Source organism: Equus asinus, chromosome 14 (genome assembly GCF_041296235.1).
Source record: "Equus asinus isolate D_3611 breed Donkey chromosome 14, EquAss-T2T_v2, whole genome shotgun sequence".
NCBI lineage: Eukaryota > Metazoa > Chordata > Mammalia > Perissodactyla > Equidae > Equus > Equus asinus.
Window position 1 is genome coordinate 34,801,136 of NC_091803.1, and position 17,031 is coordinate 34,818,166.

At 42.7% G+C, this 17,031-nt stretch overlaps 1 protein-coding gene across 20 annotated transcripts in view; it reads right to left on the reverse strand.

The window, feature by feature from the left end:
* Positions 1-17,031, reverse strand: part of IQCK (IQ motif containing K) — a 117,704-nt gene that overhangs the window by 77,728 nt on the left and 22,945 nt on the right. For all 20 annotated transcript variants that reach the window (XR_011494278.1, XR_011494275.1, XR_011494277.1 and 17 more), the window contains 2 exons: positions 4,965-5,017; positions 4,752-4,829 (listed from right to left, as the gene is read on the reverse strand). Coding sequence is in view for 15 of the 20 variants with exons in the window: in XM_070484847.1 (XP_070340948.1) it covers positions 4,752-4,829; positions 4,965-5,017 (131 nt within the window). In the remaining 5 variants the exon portion in view is untranslated. The remainder of the gene's footprint in view (positions 1-4,751; positions 4,830-4,964; positions 5,018-17,031) is intronic.

Genomic DNA, 17,031 nt, shown 5'->3' on the forward strand with positions numbered 1-17,031 from the left:
AGACCCCTGCTACCTCCCTACTGCCCATTTCAAATCAAAACACAACTGCAAGATAAGCCACGGTCATCACCGCCAATCACACATCTTAGAGTAAGTGCCTCCTTCACTGACCCTCCAGAACAAACTATGGGGTGCTAAAAGTTCATTCCCACCCATCTCGGCTCAATCTGTGCATTGGACATGCGGCTCTTGATTCCAAAATCAGTGTCTCTCTCCAGACCCCACTTCTGAGCTTCAGGCCAATGCTTCCAATAAGGATTTCCTAGAGGCACCTCAATCTCAATGTGCCCCGGACAGGGAGCATCATCTTTACCCTTGATCCTGCTTTTCTGGCTAGGTCTCTTTGCTCCTATTTGGGCCCTCCCGTTTACCCAGGAAATCTCACCTTTTCAGGCACACCCCTTCTCCAGTCCTACACTCATCCCGTGTCACCTGTCCACTCTACCCATTCTACGTCCCTCCTTTTCTATTCCTGTTGTCCTGGCTCAAGACCTCAGGGCTGTAACCACGGCCTGGGAAACAGCAGCCCGACTCTAGTCTCTCCTCAAGCTCACACATCCCCTGCTGTCTTGGGAGTTATCTTGCCAAAACAGTCTGATCCCATTACACTTCTGCTCTAAAACCTTTTAATGCTCTCTCTTGCTTGTGGAATAATGCCCAAACTTCATGCTTTTACTGAACACCAAAATCCAACCCCTATCTCCCTCCCAGCCTTATCTCCCATCCCATCCCCAGATCCTGGCATGCTCCATGAGACAGCTATGCTGGTCTCCCGTGCCTGGACCAAGTCCTGCCTTCTCCCATCTCTGTGCCTTTGGCCTTGAATACCCTCTTCTGCCGTTTCTCTCTTCCTAAGTCCACAATGTCCTTCAATGGCAACAGTAACCACTAGTAAGCCACGTGTGTCTCTTCATGATCCCATTTGTAAGTGCATTATTTCACCGCATCTTCATAATCGCCACATTTTACAAATGAGGAAACGGAGGCTTAGAGAGTGACCTGCTGTGCTGCTTTTAAAATACGTCCACACATGCTTTGATACTCTTACCTTCAAAAGGAGGAGCTTAATTACTTTCCCTTTGAACATGGTACTTGAGCTGTACTTAGTGACTCTCTTCTGACTTATAGAATGTGGTGGAAGTGGAGGTGTTTGGCTTCTAAGACTGGGTCATAAAAGGCACTGCGGCTTCCTCTGGTACTCAAGTCTCTCATTCTGAAGGAGGATAGTCACCACATAATGAGGACACTCAAGCAGCCCATGGGAAGGCCCATGTGAAGAAAACCTGAGGCCTTCAGCCAATAGCCACCACCATGTGTAGGTGCCATCTCAAAAGCGGCTCCTCTGAGCTGAGCCAAGCCTTCAGATGACTGCAGGCCCTGCAACATCTTGACTACAACCTATGAGACTCTGAACCAGCACTACCCAGCTAACCTGCACCTGAATTCCTAAGCCACAGAAACTGTGAGATATTAAAGATTTATTATTTTTTAGGTTTAGGCTTAGCCACTAAGTTTTAGGGTACTGTGTTATACAGTAATAGAGAACTAAAACCCTGACCCAGGGTCATGCAACTAGTAAGTGGTAGAGACCTGAATACTGGTTTGTTAAGAGTATGAGCGTTGTCCCTGCCGCTCATACTCAACCCCACCCAATACTGCCTGAAGTACTAGTCTATATCTTTCTTCCTTCAGAAAACCTTGACAGAGTCCCTCCCTCAAAATTCATCTTCCTCCAACCTGTACCTTTAAGCCCTACTAAAAATGCCCAGGCAGCGTGCTCCTGCCCGCAACAATCACCATATTTTCCTTAGACCTACCTCACTTCATTTTCAGCTTCCCAGCTTTAGCACCCAGATCCTAGTGTTGTTGCAAAGATTAAATGAGATAATATGTGTAAAAGCACTTAGCAGAGTAATGGTTCAATCATATTATTTATTACCTCCTCAAGGCAGCACTTCGTCTGCCCTGTGGGTGAGGTTTCAACTCTGGCTGTACATTAGAATCACCTAGGAAGCTGTTAAAAAAACAAAAATCAATGCCTGGGCTCCACCCTGAATTAATAGGTCTGATTTAAGAGGTCTTAGGTGAAGCCAGGCAACAAAAGCTCCTCGGATGATTTCAGCGTGCAGCCAGGGTAGAAAACCACCAGAAAAACAACCAGGGGGGATCTTGCTGTCCTTGTCTCTCTACCCCCAACCCCCTGACATTTGCGAGTGTCTGGGGACATTCTTGATAGTGATGACTGTACAGGTGCAGCTGGCATGTGGTGGGTGGAGGCTAGAGATGCTGCGAAACATCCTACACTGCACAGGCCAGCCCCACACAGAGAATTATCTGGTGCTAAATGTCAACAGCACCAAGGTTGGAAAAGCCTGGATTAGATATTGTTTCCTGGCTCCTGCCCTCATTCTCCTTAAGAACGTTGGTTTCTAACGTTCAGATTGGTTGCCTCTCTGACACTGCCTGTTCAAACAGACCCTTGAGAAGGATATAGCACCTGAGTTCTTGCCTCTCAAAACCAAATCTGGGCACTGACCAGGTTGGTGCTGCCCCGACTGGGTGGACTCTGGGCCCACCATGGGGGCCAGTGGATGGCCTTGTGCTTCCCCATTTCCCTCTAGTGCTTTGCTAACATCTGTATCACAACGCTCACTACAGAAACTTCAGCTGGTTGTAAGCACACCTCTCTTACCTCAAGGGCTGGAGCCATATTTTATTCATCTCTATTTTCTCCCCAGCATCAAAGCTCTGTGCATTGCATTTGGTAGGTGTTCAATAAATATTTATTGCACCGAATTAGATTAATGTCATTTTAAGTTTTATCATGTTTCTGGGCATCTCTTTGAAAGGTAATGGAAATAGAGAATACAAATGCCAGTTGAGGTCAGAGCTCTTGCTTTTCTGTTCTTGTGGAGCCCAGTTGAAATGACTGCCATCGCTACTTTGTGGCATATTTATATGAGCTGCCAGAGGAAGTTAGCAACCATTTTAAATTAAGATATTTGTACAATAAATGACTAAGGATTTGAGAGGACTCTTATCTAGAGAAGTTCTCATATCTTTAAGATCCTTTTTCATTGGTTACTATAAGTGGGAAAATGTATCATTTTCAAGGCAAAGCAACAACTTGGAGAATGATACTGAAAAAATGTCTTAGAAAAATATAGGTAAATCTTTCATTTATTAATCATTTATAGTCAATAATTATGGGCCTTCCATTTTCATAGTGGACAAATTAGGCACAGGTTTAGAAGCTAAATAAGAAAAAGTTTTTCCAATATAATTCTCCTTTCAGTATGCAACCTCACATTTTTAAAAACTGGTAATATCTAGGGTGTTTTTAATTCTCAAAATTGAGAAAGTCAGCCAAGAGTCTATTCACCTTGGTATTTTCAAGAAGGGCAGATTTAAGCAAAAAATGTGACCTTTGAGGGTTAAGCATCTAATTTAATGTCTTCCACTCTGTTTAATATGGGGTTTTACAAACCTTACTGAATTTCCTAGTACCTCAGTTTCCTGACATTATTTTTGCAAAGGGCTAGCGTGAAAACATTTTTGAAGCAACAGGTTAAATATATGTCATTTTCTCTAAATCGAGCTATCTTTCTTCCACCTATGTCTTAAAACAGAGGACCCCTGCTTAAATGTCATCCTCCAAGTCAGATCTCTCCTGCCCACCATATATAAATTAAGCCCCCTCAATACTCTGTATTCCTCCCTCCCGGCTTTATTTTTCCCTACAGTACTGACTTGTTTGTTTATTGTCTGTCATCCCCACTAGAACATAAGCTCCATCAAGGCAGTGATTTTTGGCTACTTTGTTCACTGCTTTACCTCCAGCACCTAAAATGATGTTTGGCACATAGCAGTACTTAATAAAAATTTATTTCATGAAAGAATAAATTATGCAAATCTAGAAATAAAATATACTATAATGCCATCAATGGCATAAATTAGATGTGATTCAATCAACATGGCTGGGTCTCAAAAGTATGTATTTGAGTTAAATAAAAGCAAGTTGCAGAATAACGCATACATTTCCTCATCTGCAACACAGGGCTGATAATAGCATTGTTATCAGGATCAAGTTAGTTCATTAGTGTTAAATGCTGAGAACAATGATACAAGCACTCGGTAAATGCTAGTTGCCATCATCATTAGCATTGCTATATTATTGATGAAAAATAGCTCATATAATATAATACTACTAATTTTACATGATATAATCTAATTGTATATAATAAGTAATTTTAAGAGCTCTGGAAGTATGCACTATAGACAAAACTGATTACTTCTGTGAGGAGAGAAGGCTCAGGTTAAAATGATGGTCAAAGAGAGTTTTACCTTTATCTGTCATGTTCTAATACTTTAAATGTGGAACTGATGCATATAACCAAAAATTAATATTTAGAAAAGTTTAGTCGCATTTCCTGAGACATAATGACCTTCAGGGGGAGAGAGAGAGAGAAAAACAGAGAAAGAGAGGGAAAGGGAGAGAGAATGGAGAGATGAATTATTTAGGATAAGAATTTGTTACAGTTTTCTATTTTACTTCTGAAGTGCTTCTTGAATAATCACCACATAGATAGGATGCCCTCAGCCTAGACTGAAAATAACCAGAGACAAGAGACACAAATATAACTGACTTGGGGTCCTGGGTGGATTACATGAGTTAGTTTTCTTAGATTGGAGAAAACTCTCATTAACACAACGTTAAAATTAGGAATTTGAAAACTTATGTCATTACTTACTGAAGCTGCAGCCACTGCTCCACAAATGGAATGGAAAAGAATTCTGTGAATGGCTCCTCTGTCCTCTTCGGATTATGACTGGTCACGATGCCATAGGTTTGATTGACAAGAAAACAATAAGTAAGAATTCAAGTCAAGTGTTGTTATCGGCTTGCAAATTAACACTACTGAATCCTTAGGGTCACTGAATATTCAAAGACATAAAAAACTTACTGGTATAACCACTCGGTCAGAAAATCACAGGCAACGAATTTGGTTTTCTTCCTCTAAAGAGAGAAGACAGAATTGAATTATATTCTTTGCCTACATGTTTGAGTAGGACAAAGGAAGAGAAGTTAATTGATTGCTTGTGCTGGATGAAAATCACGTGTCCTTTATAAGGTTTATAAGCACATCAACAAACAGTAACACAGGCCATGCAAAGAATTCTGAAGACATTTCTCCAGCTATCTTTGGATAAGCCTATTTGCTGATAGCAGGGACTAATAAAAGACTGCACATAGTAGGGGGCTTATTACCTGCTTTTGGAATTATCTCAGAAGGATTTGATTTAAATCTAGGCTTTGATTCTGAGTAACTGTATTTATGGCTTGTCCCCAGTCCTCTGAAATCCTCAGAATAGCAGTAGCGTATGCCCCTCTGTCATAGTACCTCCAATGGAACTGTAAGATAACTGCCAGCCCCTGTGTCTATCTCCCCTCCTTAGCTATAAACTCTCTGAGGACACGGCATATGTCTCCTTTTTCCTTATATTCTCAGGGCTTAACTGAGAGCCGTGCACAGAGTAGGTGATCAATGGGTGGTGAGTAAATGAAAGAATGAGTCCACCATTCAACTCGCAAGCGTCAAAGCAAGAAAGAATTTATGTACAAGAATTCTGACATTTAAAAGGAGGAATTGCTAATACAACTCTGGACAATTTCTCTTCACTGTCTTCCCATTTTATATACATATATATATATATTAAGATTGGCTCTGAGCTAACATCTGTTGCCAATCTTCCTCTTTTTTCTTCCCCCGACAAAGCCCCAGTGCATGGTTGTACATCCTAGTTGTAAGTCCTTCTAGTTCTTCTATGTGGGATGCCGCCACAGCATGGCTTGATGAGTGGTGTGTAGGTCCGTGTCCAGGATCCGAACCAGTGAACCCCAGGCCGTTGAAGGGGAGCATGTGAACTTAACCACTCGGCCATGGGGCCAGCCCCCTCTTCCCGTAATATTTTATTATGAAATTTTTTCCTTCTTTTTTCCCCTTCATTTTGAAATAGCCAACTCAGCTTTATAACCTGAAATAAGGTTGAAAAGATTGTTATGAAATTGATTCTCACCAAAAAGGAAAGTGCTACTTAAGATTTTTCACTGAAAGCTTTATTATAGCTGTTAGTAAATAAAATATGGCAGTGCCTGAGTTGCTGGAGATGGTTTGCAGCCTTTTACCTCATTGCTGATAGCCTTATATTAAAAAATTGAAACACTGCTGGCCAGGGCGATGAAATGTAGTAGACCACGTAATGGGGTCTTTTAACTCTGCATTGCAAGAGCAGAGTTCCCTTCAAAAAGCCATCTTTAACCAAAATAAGCAAATACTTGTACAACAATGCAAATATGTATCTAGCATGAATTGCCATATAATAATTTCAACAGTCCAACAATTGTAGGCCGGCAGTGTCTCTCTCTCGCCCTACAAAAGATGCATTGTTCCTTTGGCATTCACAGTATCGTTTGGTGATAAAGATTCCTTCTCTGAGGGAATGCAGCTTGACTTACTCTATTAAATTGACTTTTAAAATAGCCAAATGGTTTGATGTATGAAGGTCACGCAGACAGATTTAATCAGTTTTGACGCAAAGAAATCAAATGGAAGAAATGGTGTTTTCCTTCTCTCCTGGGCAAGCGTGGCCATGCCGTGCACACTCAGACCCACAGAACAGTGCGGACATTGTTCAGCTGTTGTTTAGTTTAAAAATTATCTGCTGGGGAGCCAAAAGGGAGAAGGGAAAGCAAATGGAAAGTTGTGGTGAGTGAAGAGATAAGAGAGGAAGCAATAGAGAGAACAGTTACAGCGCGAGATTAAGAAAGTGTGGGCACCCAGGGTTTTTGTAATGTGGACAAATACACTGAGGTCATGATTGTTAAAGGGTGAAAAAGTGCGATTTTGGGCAAGCAGAGGAAATGGTTAAGGCAACCTCAAACAAGGTTAAAAAGCAAAATTTTTTTTAAAAGAAATCCAGAATTGAAAGGAAAAAGACCAAGTGTCGAGGGATAAGACATCAGCATGTCCTCATGAGTCTGTAACTTTGAAAGGCATCCAAAAAAACAAGATACAGATAAAGGGAAGAACTGATGGACTGGCGGGCAGATATGCAATGAAGCAAGTAACGCAAAACGGTAACTGGAGAATCCGGGTGGTAAACGTGTGGGTGTTCACGCTGAAATTCTTTCAATTCTTCTAGATGTTGGGAAAATTTCTATCATAAAATTGGGGGATGGAGGGTAGGGGAAGAGGACATCATCATAAAAGACCCAAACCTCAAAGAGAGAAAAGGTGGAAATCGAGGTTCCATCCAGACAGTATTTTGTGCCAGTTTTTACGTTGAGTACACGTATGGGAGACAGACTGAGGCCTGAAGACTGGGAGGGGAAACAAGCAGCCCTGGAGAGCCACTGAACCTGCGTCAGGTGCCCACGGTGACCCCACACCCGCAAGGTCAAAGCACGTGCTGTGAGGTCGGTGACCTGAGTGTGGCTATGGCATTGTGTTGGTCGAGACTCCTTGGGTTTGCAAGAAATAGAAACATGCTCAGGTTACCTTGGATTCTGGGGTCTTTTTTCAAGTCAGTTTAGGCTAGATTTTGCTGTAACAAACAAGCCCCGAATCCAAGAAGCTTCTATCATCAATGGTCTACTTCTCACTCGTGTTACATGAGCATTTCAGTCAGCTGTGGCTCCCTGCTCCATGCTGTCTTGACTCTGGGCCTCAGCTGACAGAGCGGCCTCTCTCTGAAAGAGTGCTGGGTATCATACAAATGAAAAGAATATGGTGAACCACGCTCTGACCCTTAAAGCGTGTGTTTGGAAATGACACCTATGATGTCACACAGTCAAGCCTCCCTTAGGGGAGGCCAAAGATAGTTTTGAACTATAACTTACTCTAGCACAGGGGGCTACTGTAAAGGTACGAGGAATGTAAGGAAAAAGAGAATTCCTCTGACTGGGGGCAGAGCCAGGGCTCAGGAAGAAGGGGGCTGCAGTCTACAGATGATCAGAGCACAGGACAGGCTAGCCATAGTCGTCGCCAGGAGCTCTGTGACCCAACCGGTTCTAGTTCTCTGTGAGACTCAGCTCATGGGCTGTGGCTTCTTTCTCACCTTGCTGCTGCTTTTTCTGCTGCTCTCTCCTAACTGATTCTTTCTCCTCTCTCTGTTCCAAAGACTGCTAACTCATGGCTTTTCAAGCTTCCTCCTCCTCTCTGGTGTCTCTTCCCTTCTACCTACAATGCATTCTGCCTCTTCTGTCTGTCATCTGACATCCATACTCCGCAGACAGGAGACTCTGATTGGGCTGGTTAGAAACTACCCAGGATAGGCCATCCCTGCTGGGCAGTGCAATTGTAGCAGATCATTTCATAGCCACTTGCCATCCCAGAGTGGCTGCCCACAGGGCATGATACTTATTCCTGGTTCAGTCACTTGTGGCCAGGGTGATGGGGATGTGGACATAGCAGTGACAAAGGTCTGCAGTTAAGGCTGTGCACATGGCACGCATTAGAATGTCATAGCCTCCTCTCCCACATAGATATTCGCCACAATAAACTTCCAGATGCCCAAGACCCCCCAGACATGACAAAACTAATCAATAATTATGATCCTAGAAATGAGTACACATTTGGACTATAACCAGATGCCAAAATTCTTATCACAGCAAACTTCAAATGGGGGTTCATTTTTTTCCCACTGCATTAGAATTTCATTAGAGAAAAATAATACTTCTCAAAAAAAGTTAAAAATATGCACTCATAACACAAAATATTGACTTGACTAAGACTTCCCGCACAGGTCACACGGTTATTTCTAAAAGCGTTCCTGATAAAACGAGTAATGCTAAAACTATTCTACCACACCTTTCCTGCGAGTATCTATTTTTTCCACTCCTTAGAATTTGTTTTCAAACAAAAGCTGACGGTGTTTCTAATTCCCCTTATTGGTCAAGGCCAGGAAATGGAGTTTCTTCTCTCACTGACCAGAGCCCTTGCACTTTTTAAAAAGATATTCAGATATTTGATTTTTTAAAAAAACTATAACAAATGACTATTAGATGGGCAAGGAATATAAAAAGGAAAAAAGTTTTGTTTTACTGAATATTCATAGTAGCAAATTTTAATGTCATGAGATCATCAAAGGACTTATCAGGAGTTAGAAATAGTTTCCTGACACCAACTATTGTTTACAACACTCTTCGCTGTAATGGAATTTGATGAGCAACCAAAAGCCGAAGGGGAAAATGTTATGCATGGGACAGGATAGGAAAAGAAGAGGGACGTCTTATCGCCTCTATCCAGACGCTGCATTTAATCCATATTTAAAGCTGAGATAAGATTTATTTTCAGCCATCATTTTACTCATGCATAAAACTCCTGATTTCTTTCCAAATTAAGCAAGGTGCACTGTTCCAGTTTGGCCCTGTTCAGTAAACACTTACTGACTGAGGACCTACTATGTGCTAAACACTAGCGATAAAGATATGAGTGAGACGTGGCCCCACTGTGGTTATTAACTCACTGTCCAGCAACCGCCCCAGAGCTGGGTAGCAGCTGTGATGAGCGTAGAGGATTGACCCCATCACCAGCTCGAGAAGGCCGTCCAGATTATCCCACTTCACCTGCCCCCTGGACACAAACCAATCTGGTCTCCATCTATCCTGGCCAAAGGGACTCCCTGAATCTCAGAAATGGCCGCGGAATCAATTTCATAGGGATAAGATGTGAGAGAAGATGTGCGGGCGGTTCTGGGAAATAACTTCCTCTGCTTTTCTGAAAGAACTTGGTCATTCTCTCCTTCTGGTTGATATAGTAGGTGGAGGCACAGCCTAGCTCAGTGGCTGCCTCTGTCTTGCCACTGTGAGGGGAGCCAGCGTAAGGATGAAGCTGACCCTGCAAGGGCCAAGCAGAGAGGCAGAAGAGAACCAAGTCCTCGACTATATCACTGAGCCCCGGAATCAAACAAATCCTGAAGCCTTCCTTCTCTACCTCAGAACCCTCTAGTTTCCTGAGCCAATAAATCCTCTTTATTATTTAAGCCAGTATTCTGCTAGCTGCAACACAGTGAGTCCTGGCCAAGATCGTTGCCCACTTTCTCTTCTGCCTTCTTTTGCCAACAGCTCCCGGAGTTCCTTTTGCGGATCCACCCTTCCCCAACCCTAATGCTCTGCGCGTTGAGTAGGGCTCCTTCCCTTTGCCCAACAGCCCACTACATTCCCCTCGTTCCAAGGACTGGTTCCAAAGTAGGTAACTGACCTGAGTCAGTTCAGTTAGAGAGAAGCTCTGGGAGAGACTTTCTCCTTCTCTGCCTCACTTGAGCCTTATGGGACGTAGGCTGGTGCCACATGAAGGACCGTTTGAGGGTGGAGCCAAGCCAGAGGGAACAGAATCAAGAGATGGAGAGGGAACCAAGTCATGAAGACATCATCTGGGCCTCCACATCAAGCTGCACAGAAGGATCTCCCCATGGGCCTCTCATCTACGTAAACAGACAAACAAACAACAATCCTGTTCTACTGAAGCCAGTTTAAATGAGGTATTCTGTCACTTGTGGGGCCTGTCCTCAAAGAGTTAAATCCAGCAAACATGAGAATGTTAGCTCCGCATTCTTAACACATCCAGCTGAAACAAACTCTTTTGAGTTCATATTACCGACTACTGTTAACAATATAAACCTTTTATCAAAAATTGCTTACAGGGGACTGGCCTGGTGGCGCAGTGGTTAAGTTCGCACACTTTGCTTCGGCGGCCCAGGGTTCACAGGTTTGGATCCCGGCGCAGACCCAGCACTGCTCATCAAGCACACTGTGGCAGCGTCCCACATAAAACAGAGGACGATTGGCACAGATGTTAGCTCTGCAACAATCTTTCTCCAGCAAAAAGAGGAAGATTGGTAACAGATGTTAGCTCAGGGCCAATCTTCCTCACATACACACAAAATTGCTCACAGTAAAAATCATTAACTTTACTCTGAGTGCCCAAAATACTTTCAGAGATGCATTGAAAAGAATTTCCAAGTGAAGTTTACAATGCAGCCACTAAGCCAGCTCTGCTGAATATAGCAGTCCAATTAAGTTCTAATTAAGTTCTGATCTCTCGTGTTCCAATTAAGCTAATCCAAAGGCATGGCTGGATGTCAGGGGATCACTTAAGAACATCAAGCCAATCGTAACGGCTAATCTTTATAAGGATATTTACATGTCTCAAACTTAATCTGCCCTAGTGGAATACAACCTAGTTCATGATAGGAATGGCATCGTGGCCTTTTAATCAACCATCAGTCTAAGGAGAATGCTGAAGGTCTAGCTTGACAATTGCACAGTTGATTTCCTGCCTTCGAATCTTTTCCCCCTTCCAACTCCCGTAAACTCTGGCCAGCCCAGGGGCACCAGGGAAGGCAGCCATGACCACCACTGGAAGACCAGAAAGGTTGTAGCAAAGACTCAGTAGGGAACAGGCAAGTCTTCACGAAAATTCTACTCCCTTGAAAACTCCGGCGGCTTGCAAAATTATTTGCAAAGCTAGCTTCACAGTCATGCCTCCAAGAGACCGAGGGGTCTGGAGCATTCCCTTCAAGGCCTGCCCTCTGTTCAGAGAAGACAGGGAAGATGTGTCAGGGCCTCTGCAGAAGGAAGCTTCTGGCAGAGGCTCTGATGACTGTCTGTCCTGATCCATCTCACTATTCCTGCCTGAAACTGGATTTATTCTCTCTCTCACTGCCAACCTGGACCCATCCGTCTTCCCTCTAGTTTTCCACTTGCTGACATTTGCCTCTCCTGAGTTCCTCCTTGAAGCACAACTCCGAATAGCAACGGCTCCCCCTTCCTGAACACTCATCCTGTTGTACACACGTCATCTCATTCAATCCTCCCAATGGCCCTGGTGAGGTGGGTACTGTGATTACCATCCTCCCCATTTAACAGATGAGAAAACTGAGGCTCGCAGAGTTTAAGGAAGCTTCCCAGGGGCCCAGAGCTAGCCAAAGTTGGAGGGGGGATTCCAGCCCACCTTTTGGACTCCAGCACTGTGCTCTGCCATAGCCTGTCCATTTCTTTTCTTTTCTTTTTTTTTTTTTTTTGAGGAAGATTAGTCCTGAGCTAAGATCTGCTGACAATCCTCCTCTTTTTTGCTGAGGAAGCCTGGCCCTGAGCTAACATCCGTGCCCATCTTCCTCTACTTTATATGTGGGACACCTGCCACAGCATGGCTTGACAAGCCGTGTGTAGGTCTGCACCCGGGATTCAAACCAGCGAACCCCGGGCCACCAAAGTAGAACATGCAAACTTACACGGCACAAGCAGGCCAGCCCCATAGCCTGTTCATTTCTGAGTCTTATCTCCCAACATTCAACCCCCCATGCGGCCAGTCTCAGCCCACCTCTCATTTTCAGTCTTCCATTCCAGGTCTAAGGAAGTTTTTTCCAGTTTAATTTTATTCTTATTTTATCGCTACTTTTCACTGTAGCTGAGCCAGTCACTAAGCTAAAGGCTTTAAATGCATTGTCTTATTTAATTCTCATATATTCCCTTATGCAAAGCCATTATTATTATCATGACTTCCATTTTACATGAGAAAACTGAGGCTTAGGAAAGTTAAAGATAGCAAGGTCCAAAGTCACATATCCAGAAGGAGGCAGAACTGGGCCCTAAATTTCGGTGAGCATGGCTCCAAATTCTATGCTCAATCATTAAGCTTCCCTTATACTGCCTGCCACGGAACAGCAGAGCAGCTGATACCACTACAAAAAGCTGGACAGTCCAGGACTTCAGAACGAGGGTCGGAAAACTTTGTCTTAAAGGGCCAGACGGCAAATGTTTTAGACTTGTGTTAACAACTATTCACCTTGGCCAGCGTAGCGCAAAAGCGGCCAGAGACAACATGTAAAGGAATGGGTTTGACTGTGTTCTAACAAAACTTCATTCACAAAAATAGGTGGCTGGCCGTGTGAGCTGTAATTTGTGGACTGCTGCTTCAGGACATTGTTAATAATTAATAGGTAATCTTTCGTGTGGAAGCATGGAAAAATCCATAGTACTTGATTTGTGACACAGAAGTTAGATTTCAGGAAAGCTCTGTTTCACCTCACCTCTCTATTTCCTGGATAATCCTTTATTATTCTAAGGGATTAACAGTTTAAACATCTTTTAGATCTAGGACTAGTTTATGACTTGGGTTTTCCTGTCCCGGAAAACTGGCAGGAGAAATGTAGTTCTCCAAACAACCAAGTGGGTCAATCACTTGTTTTAAGATACGTTCTTTTAAAAAAGAATCAATTGGATCCTATTTTCCTTCATTTTCGGAAACTGGCTTCCATTCTTTAGCCATGAAGGCTCAAGAGAAGTCTGGGATACTTCAGTCTTCTTTCTTTCTCTCTCTTTTTCTTTGTCACTAGCTGTGATGCTGGCAGCTCCTTAAGACGTGGAGGACTCTTCACACTACATTCTCAGCTCACCATTATTTCCAAGAGTTACGTTGAGATTTTCACAAATGTCTATCATTTATTAAAGGCACGAATATTTTCAGAATGATGAGGAAAGTCCATCACTGCCCATGTGTAACATCCAGAAAGTAGTAACAGGGACACCACCTTCCGTGCATTCAAGCAACAGCTGGTCACCCAGAAGGGGCCATGGGGGAATGACATTCCTTTTGCAGACTTGCTCTTTTCCAAGCACAGTGTCAGTAGTGTTAATAACAGTTAACGTGTAATGAGTTCTTTCTATGTGCCAGGCATTCCTCTAAATTTTACTTAACTCATTTATACTCACAACAACTACACATTGTTAGGTTGTTTTTATTATTCCCATTCTACAGATTAGGCAACAAAGGCACAGACAGGCTAAATATCTTGCCCAAAGTCACTTACTAGTAAATAGAAGAGCAGGAATTTGAACCCGGGAGGACTCCAGAGCTAGCCCCTTCACACATTACCTTATTTCATCCTCTCAATAATCCTGCCTGTGGTTTACAAATGAGGAGAGGAGGAAGCTGCAGACAGGTAACTTCCCCAAAGCACTAGGCTAGAGCCAGAAGCCAAACCTGCCACTTGCTGCCAAATCCCTATTATTTCTAGCACAGAGTATGAGGTAAATTGCAAGAAGGGCCACCATTCTCCACCCCTCCCTATATCTACACTTTCTGCAATGTGACTTTACAGCTTTCCCATCAAGAGGCAGGCCCTATTTCTTCACTCCTTGAATCTGGGCTGGCCTCGTGACTTGCTTTGGCCAACATAACACAGTGCAAGTGACACTGCGCTGGTTCCAAGCCTCAGGTTCAAGAGCCCTTGCGGACTTCTGCTCGAATCTTCCCAACTCTGCCCAGCTACCGTGTGAACAATCCAGGGTTAATCTAAGGGAGGATGAGAAACTCAGAGGAACAGAGTGGTGCATCCCAGCTGAGGCTGTCCTAGACCAGCCAGCACCCAGCCTACCTGGTAGCTGACCACAGACACATGAATGAACCCAGCCAAGGTCAGAAGAACCTCCCAGCTGAGCCCAGTCCAAACTGCTGACCTGCAGGACAGTGAGCTAAATAAACTGTTGTTGTTTTAAGCCACTAACTTTTGAGGTAGTTTGTCATGTAGCAAAAAGTTAGCTGATGCCATGCATAATAACTGAGATGCAATTTATGGCCAAATAGCAATGTTTTCCCTATTTAGTGGCCAGTCAAGACTGCTACCACAGCCACCTGGCACAAAGCCATGCCCCAAAAGCAAGAGGACAAAGCTTCAGAGCAGAGAAGGAAAACCCCATCACAAAGCCACTGCCCTTTATTTTGTAAGACAACCATGGGGTCACCCTCAGGTCAGAGCCTGTTGACTTTCTTTTTAAAGACTTGTCTTTTGATGATGACTTTGATTTTTAGAAACAAAAGCAACTCCTAGCCAAGTTTGGGAATGAAGTGATCAATGCTGCTTTTGTTAAAAAGAAGAAAGAAAAGAAGCATGACCATAAAGTTATAATAAGATTTTCTTGCATGGTTTACAAACTGGATCTGACAGCAATTCCAGGATTCGCAAAGGGAAGTATTTTCAACACTAACAGCCTTATTGACATAGTACCAGGACTGAGTGCCTGGCTCTGAAGCCAGACTCCTGGGTCCAACCCGGGCTCTTCTTCTGTAGACATGTGAACTTGGGTACTTCTTGAGCCTCAGTTTCCTCATCCACAAAACGGGGACAATAAAGTCACCCATTCAAAGGGTTACTGTGATGACTAAATGAGATCATAATGTGAAATAATGCCTGGCATATAGGACGTACTCTACAAATGATTGTCATTAATCATCATTGATTAATCACTAAGATGGTAACTGGTAATGGTAGATTATTGCAAAACAGCCCTTAACTTTGAGCTGTATCTCATATTTCGGAGCCAAATTCCAAAATGTGAAATTGAGATCTGCTGTCTGGACCCATTTATATGTCACAATATTCAACCAAACATAATCAGGTCTGGTAAAACCTAGTCTCCTCTATTCCTAGGTATCCACTCAAGAGAAATGAAAACATATGTCCACACAAAAACTTGTATGCAAATATTCATAGCAGCATTATTCATAATAGCCAAAAAGTGGAAACAGCCCCAAAACAAAATGTGGTATATCCATACAATGGAATATTATTGAGCGGTAAAAATGAATGAAGTACTGACACATGGTACAACACAGATAAACCTCAAAAACATTGCACTAAGTGAAATAAGCCAGATGCAAAAACCATGTGTTTTGTGAGTCTACATATACGAAATGTCCAGAAAAGGTAAATTTATGGAGATAAAAAGTAGATTAGTTGTTGCCTGGGCGTAGGAGTGGGAATGAAGAGTGACTACAAATGGTCACTGGAGATTTTGGGGGGATGATGGAAATGTTCTAAAATTAGATTGTGGCGATGGTTGCACAACTTTGTAAATTTGCTCCACTTAAAATGAGTGGATTTTTTAAAATCATTTTTTAAAAATTGTGGTAAAATATACATAAAATTCGCCATCTTAACTATTTTTTACTGGACAATTCAGTAGTCTTAAGTACATTCACAGTGTTGTGTAACCAACCTCCAGAGGTATTCTCATCTTGCAAAACTGAAACTATACCCATTAAACGACAACTCCCTATTCCCCACTGCCCCTGGCCCCTGGTGAGCACCATCCTCCTTTCTGTCTCTATGAATCTGACCACTCTAGGTACCTCATCGAAGTGGAATCATGGGCAGCATTTGCCTTTTTTGTGATTGGCTTATTTTATTTACCATAATGTCTTCAAGGTTCATCCATGTGGGAGCATGTGACAGGAGTTCCTTCGTTTTTAAGGCTGAATAATACTTCATTGTACGGATACACCACACTTTCTTCATCCACTCATCCATGATGGACACTTGAGTAAAATGAGTGGATTTTATGATATGTAAATTATACTTCAATAAAGCTGTTTTTGAAAAAAGTCTTATTTATATATCCTCCTGTCAGTGGACTTTAGGGTCTTTTCCATTTCTTTTTATTTCAAACAATTTGCATTTTATATCCTTCTTCAGAGCTCCTTGTATACAAATATCGAGTTGTTCCACCCACCATACAGGTTTAGAAGTGAAATTTCTAGGTCATGAGTATGTATACTTTCAACTTTACTAGGTTTTGCCAAATTTCTCTCCAGAAGGGTGGTCCCAATTATACACTAGAACATGAAAGTTCCCTTCTCCAAGCTTCACCCATTCCTCATATTGTCAAACTTTTACATTTTTGCTTATCTGTGAGATTGAGCATTTTCTGACTTTCTTTTGGCTCTCTGGGTCTCCCCTTTTGCAAACTTCCTGATCGTACCCTTTGTCTATTTTTCGATTTCATATTTCTTTTGTGTTGCTCCTTTTTCCTCATTGATTGATAGGATTTCCTTATAATCTGGATACTAAACTGTTATATATGTTGAAAGAACAGATTAGTGGATAAGAGTCAGTCAACTAAAGGTAGACATCGACAGGAGATGGAAAGTGCCTGGACTGGGAAATTAACAGGGAATCGGGATAGCCGGA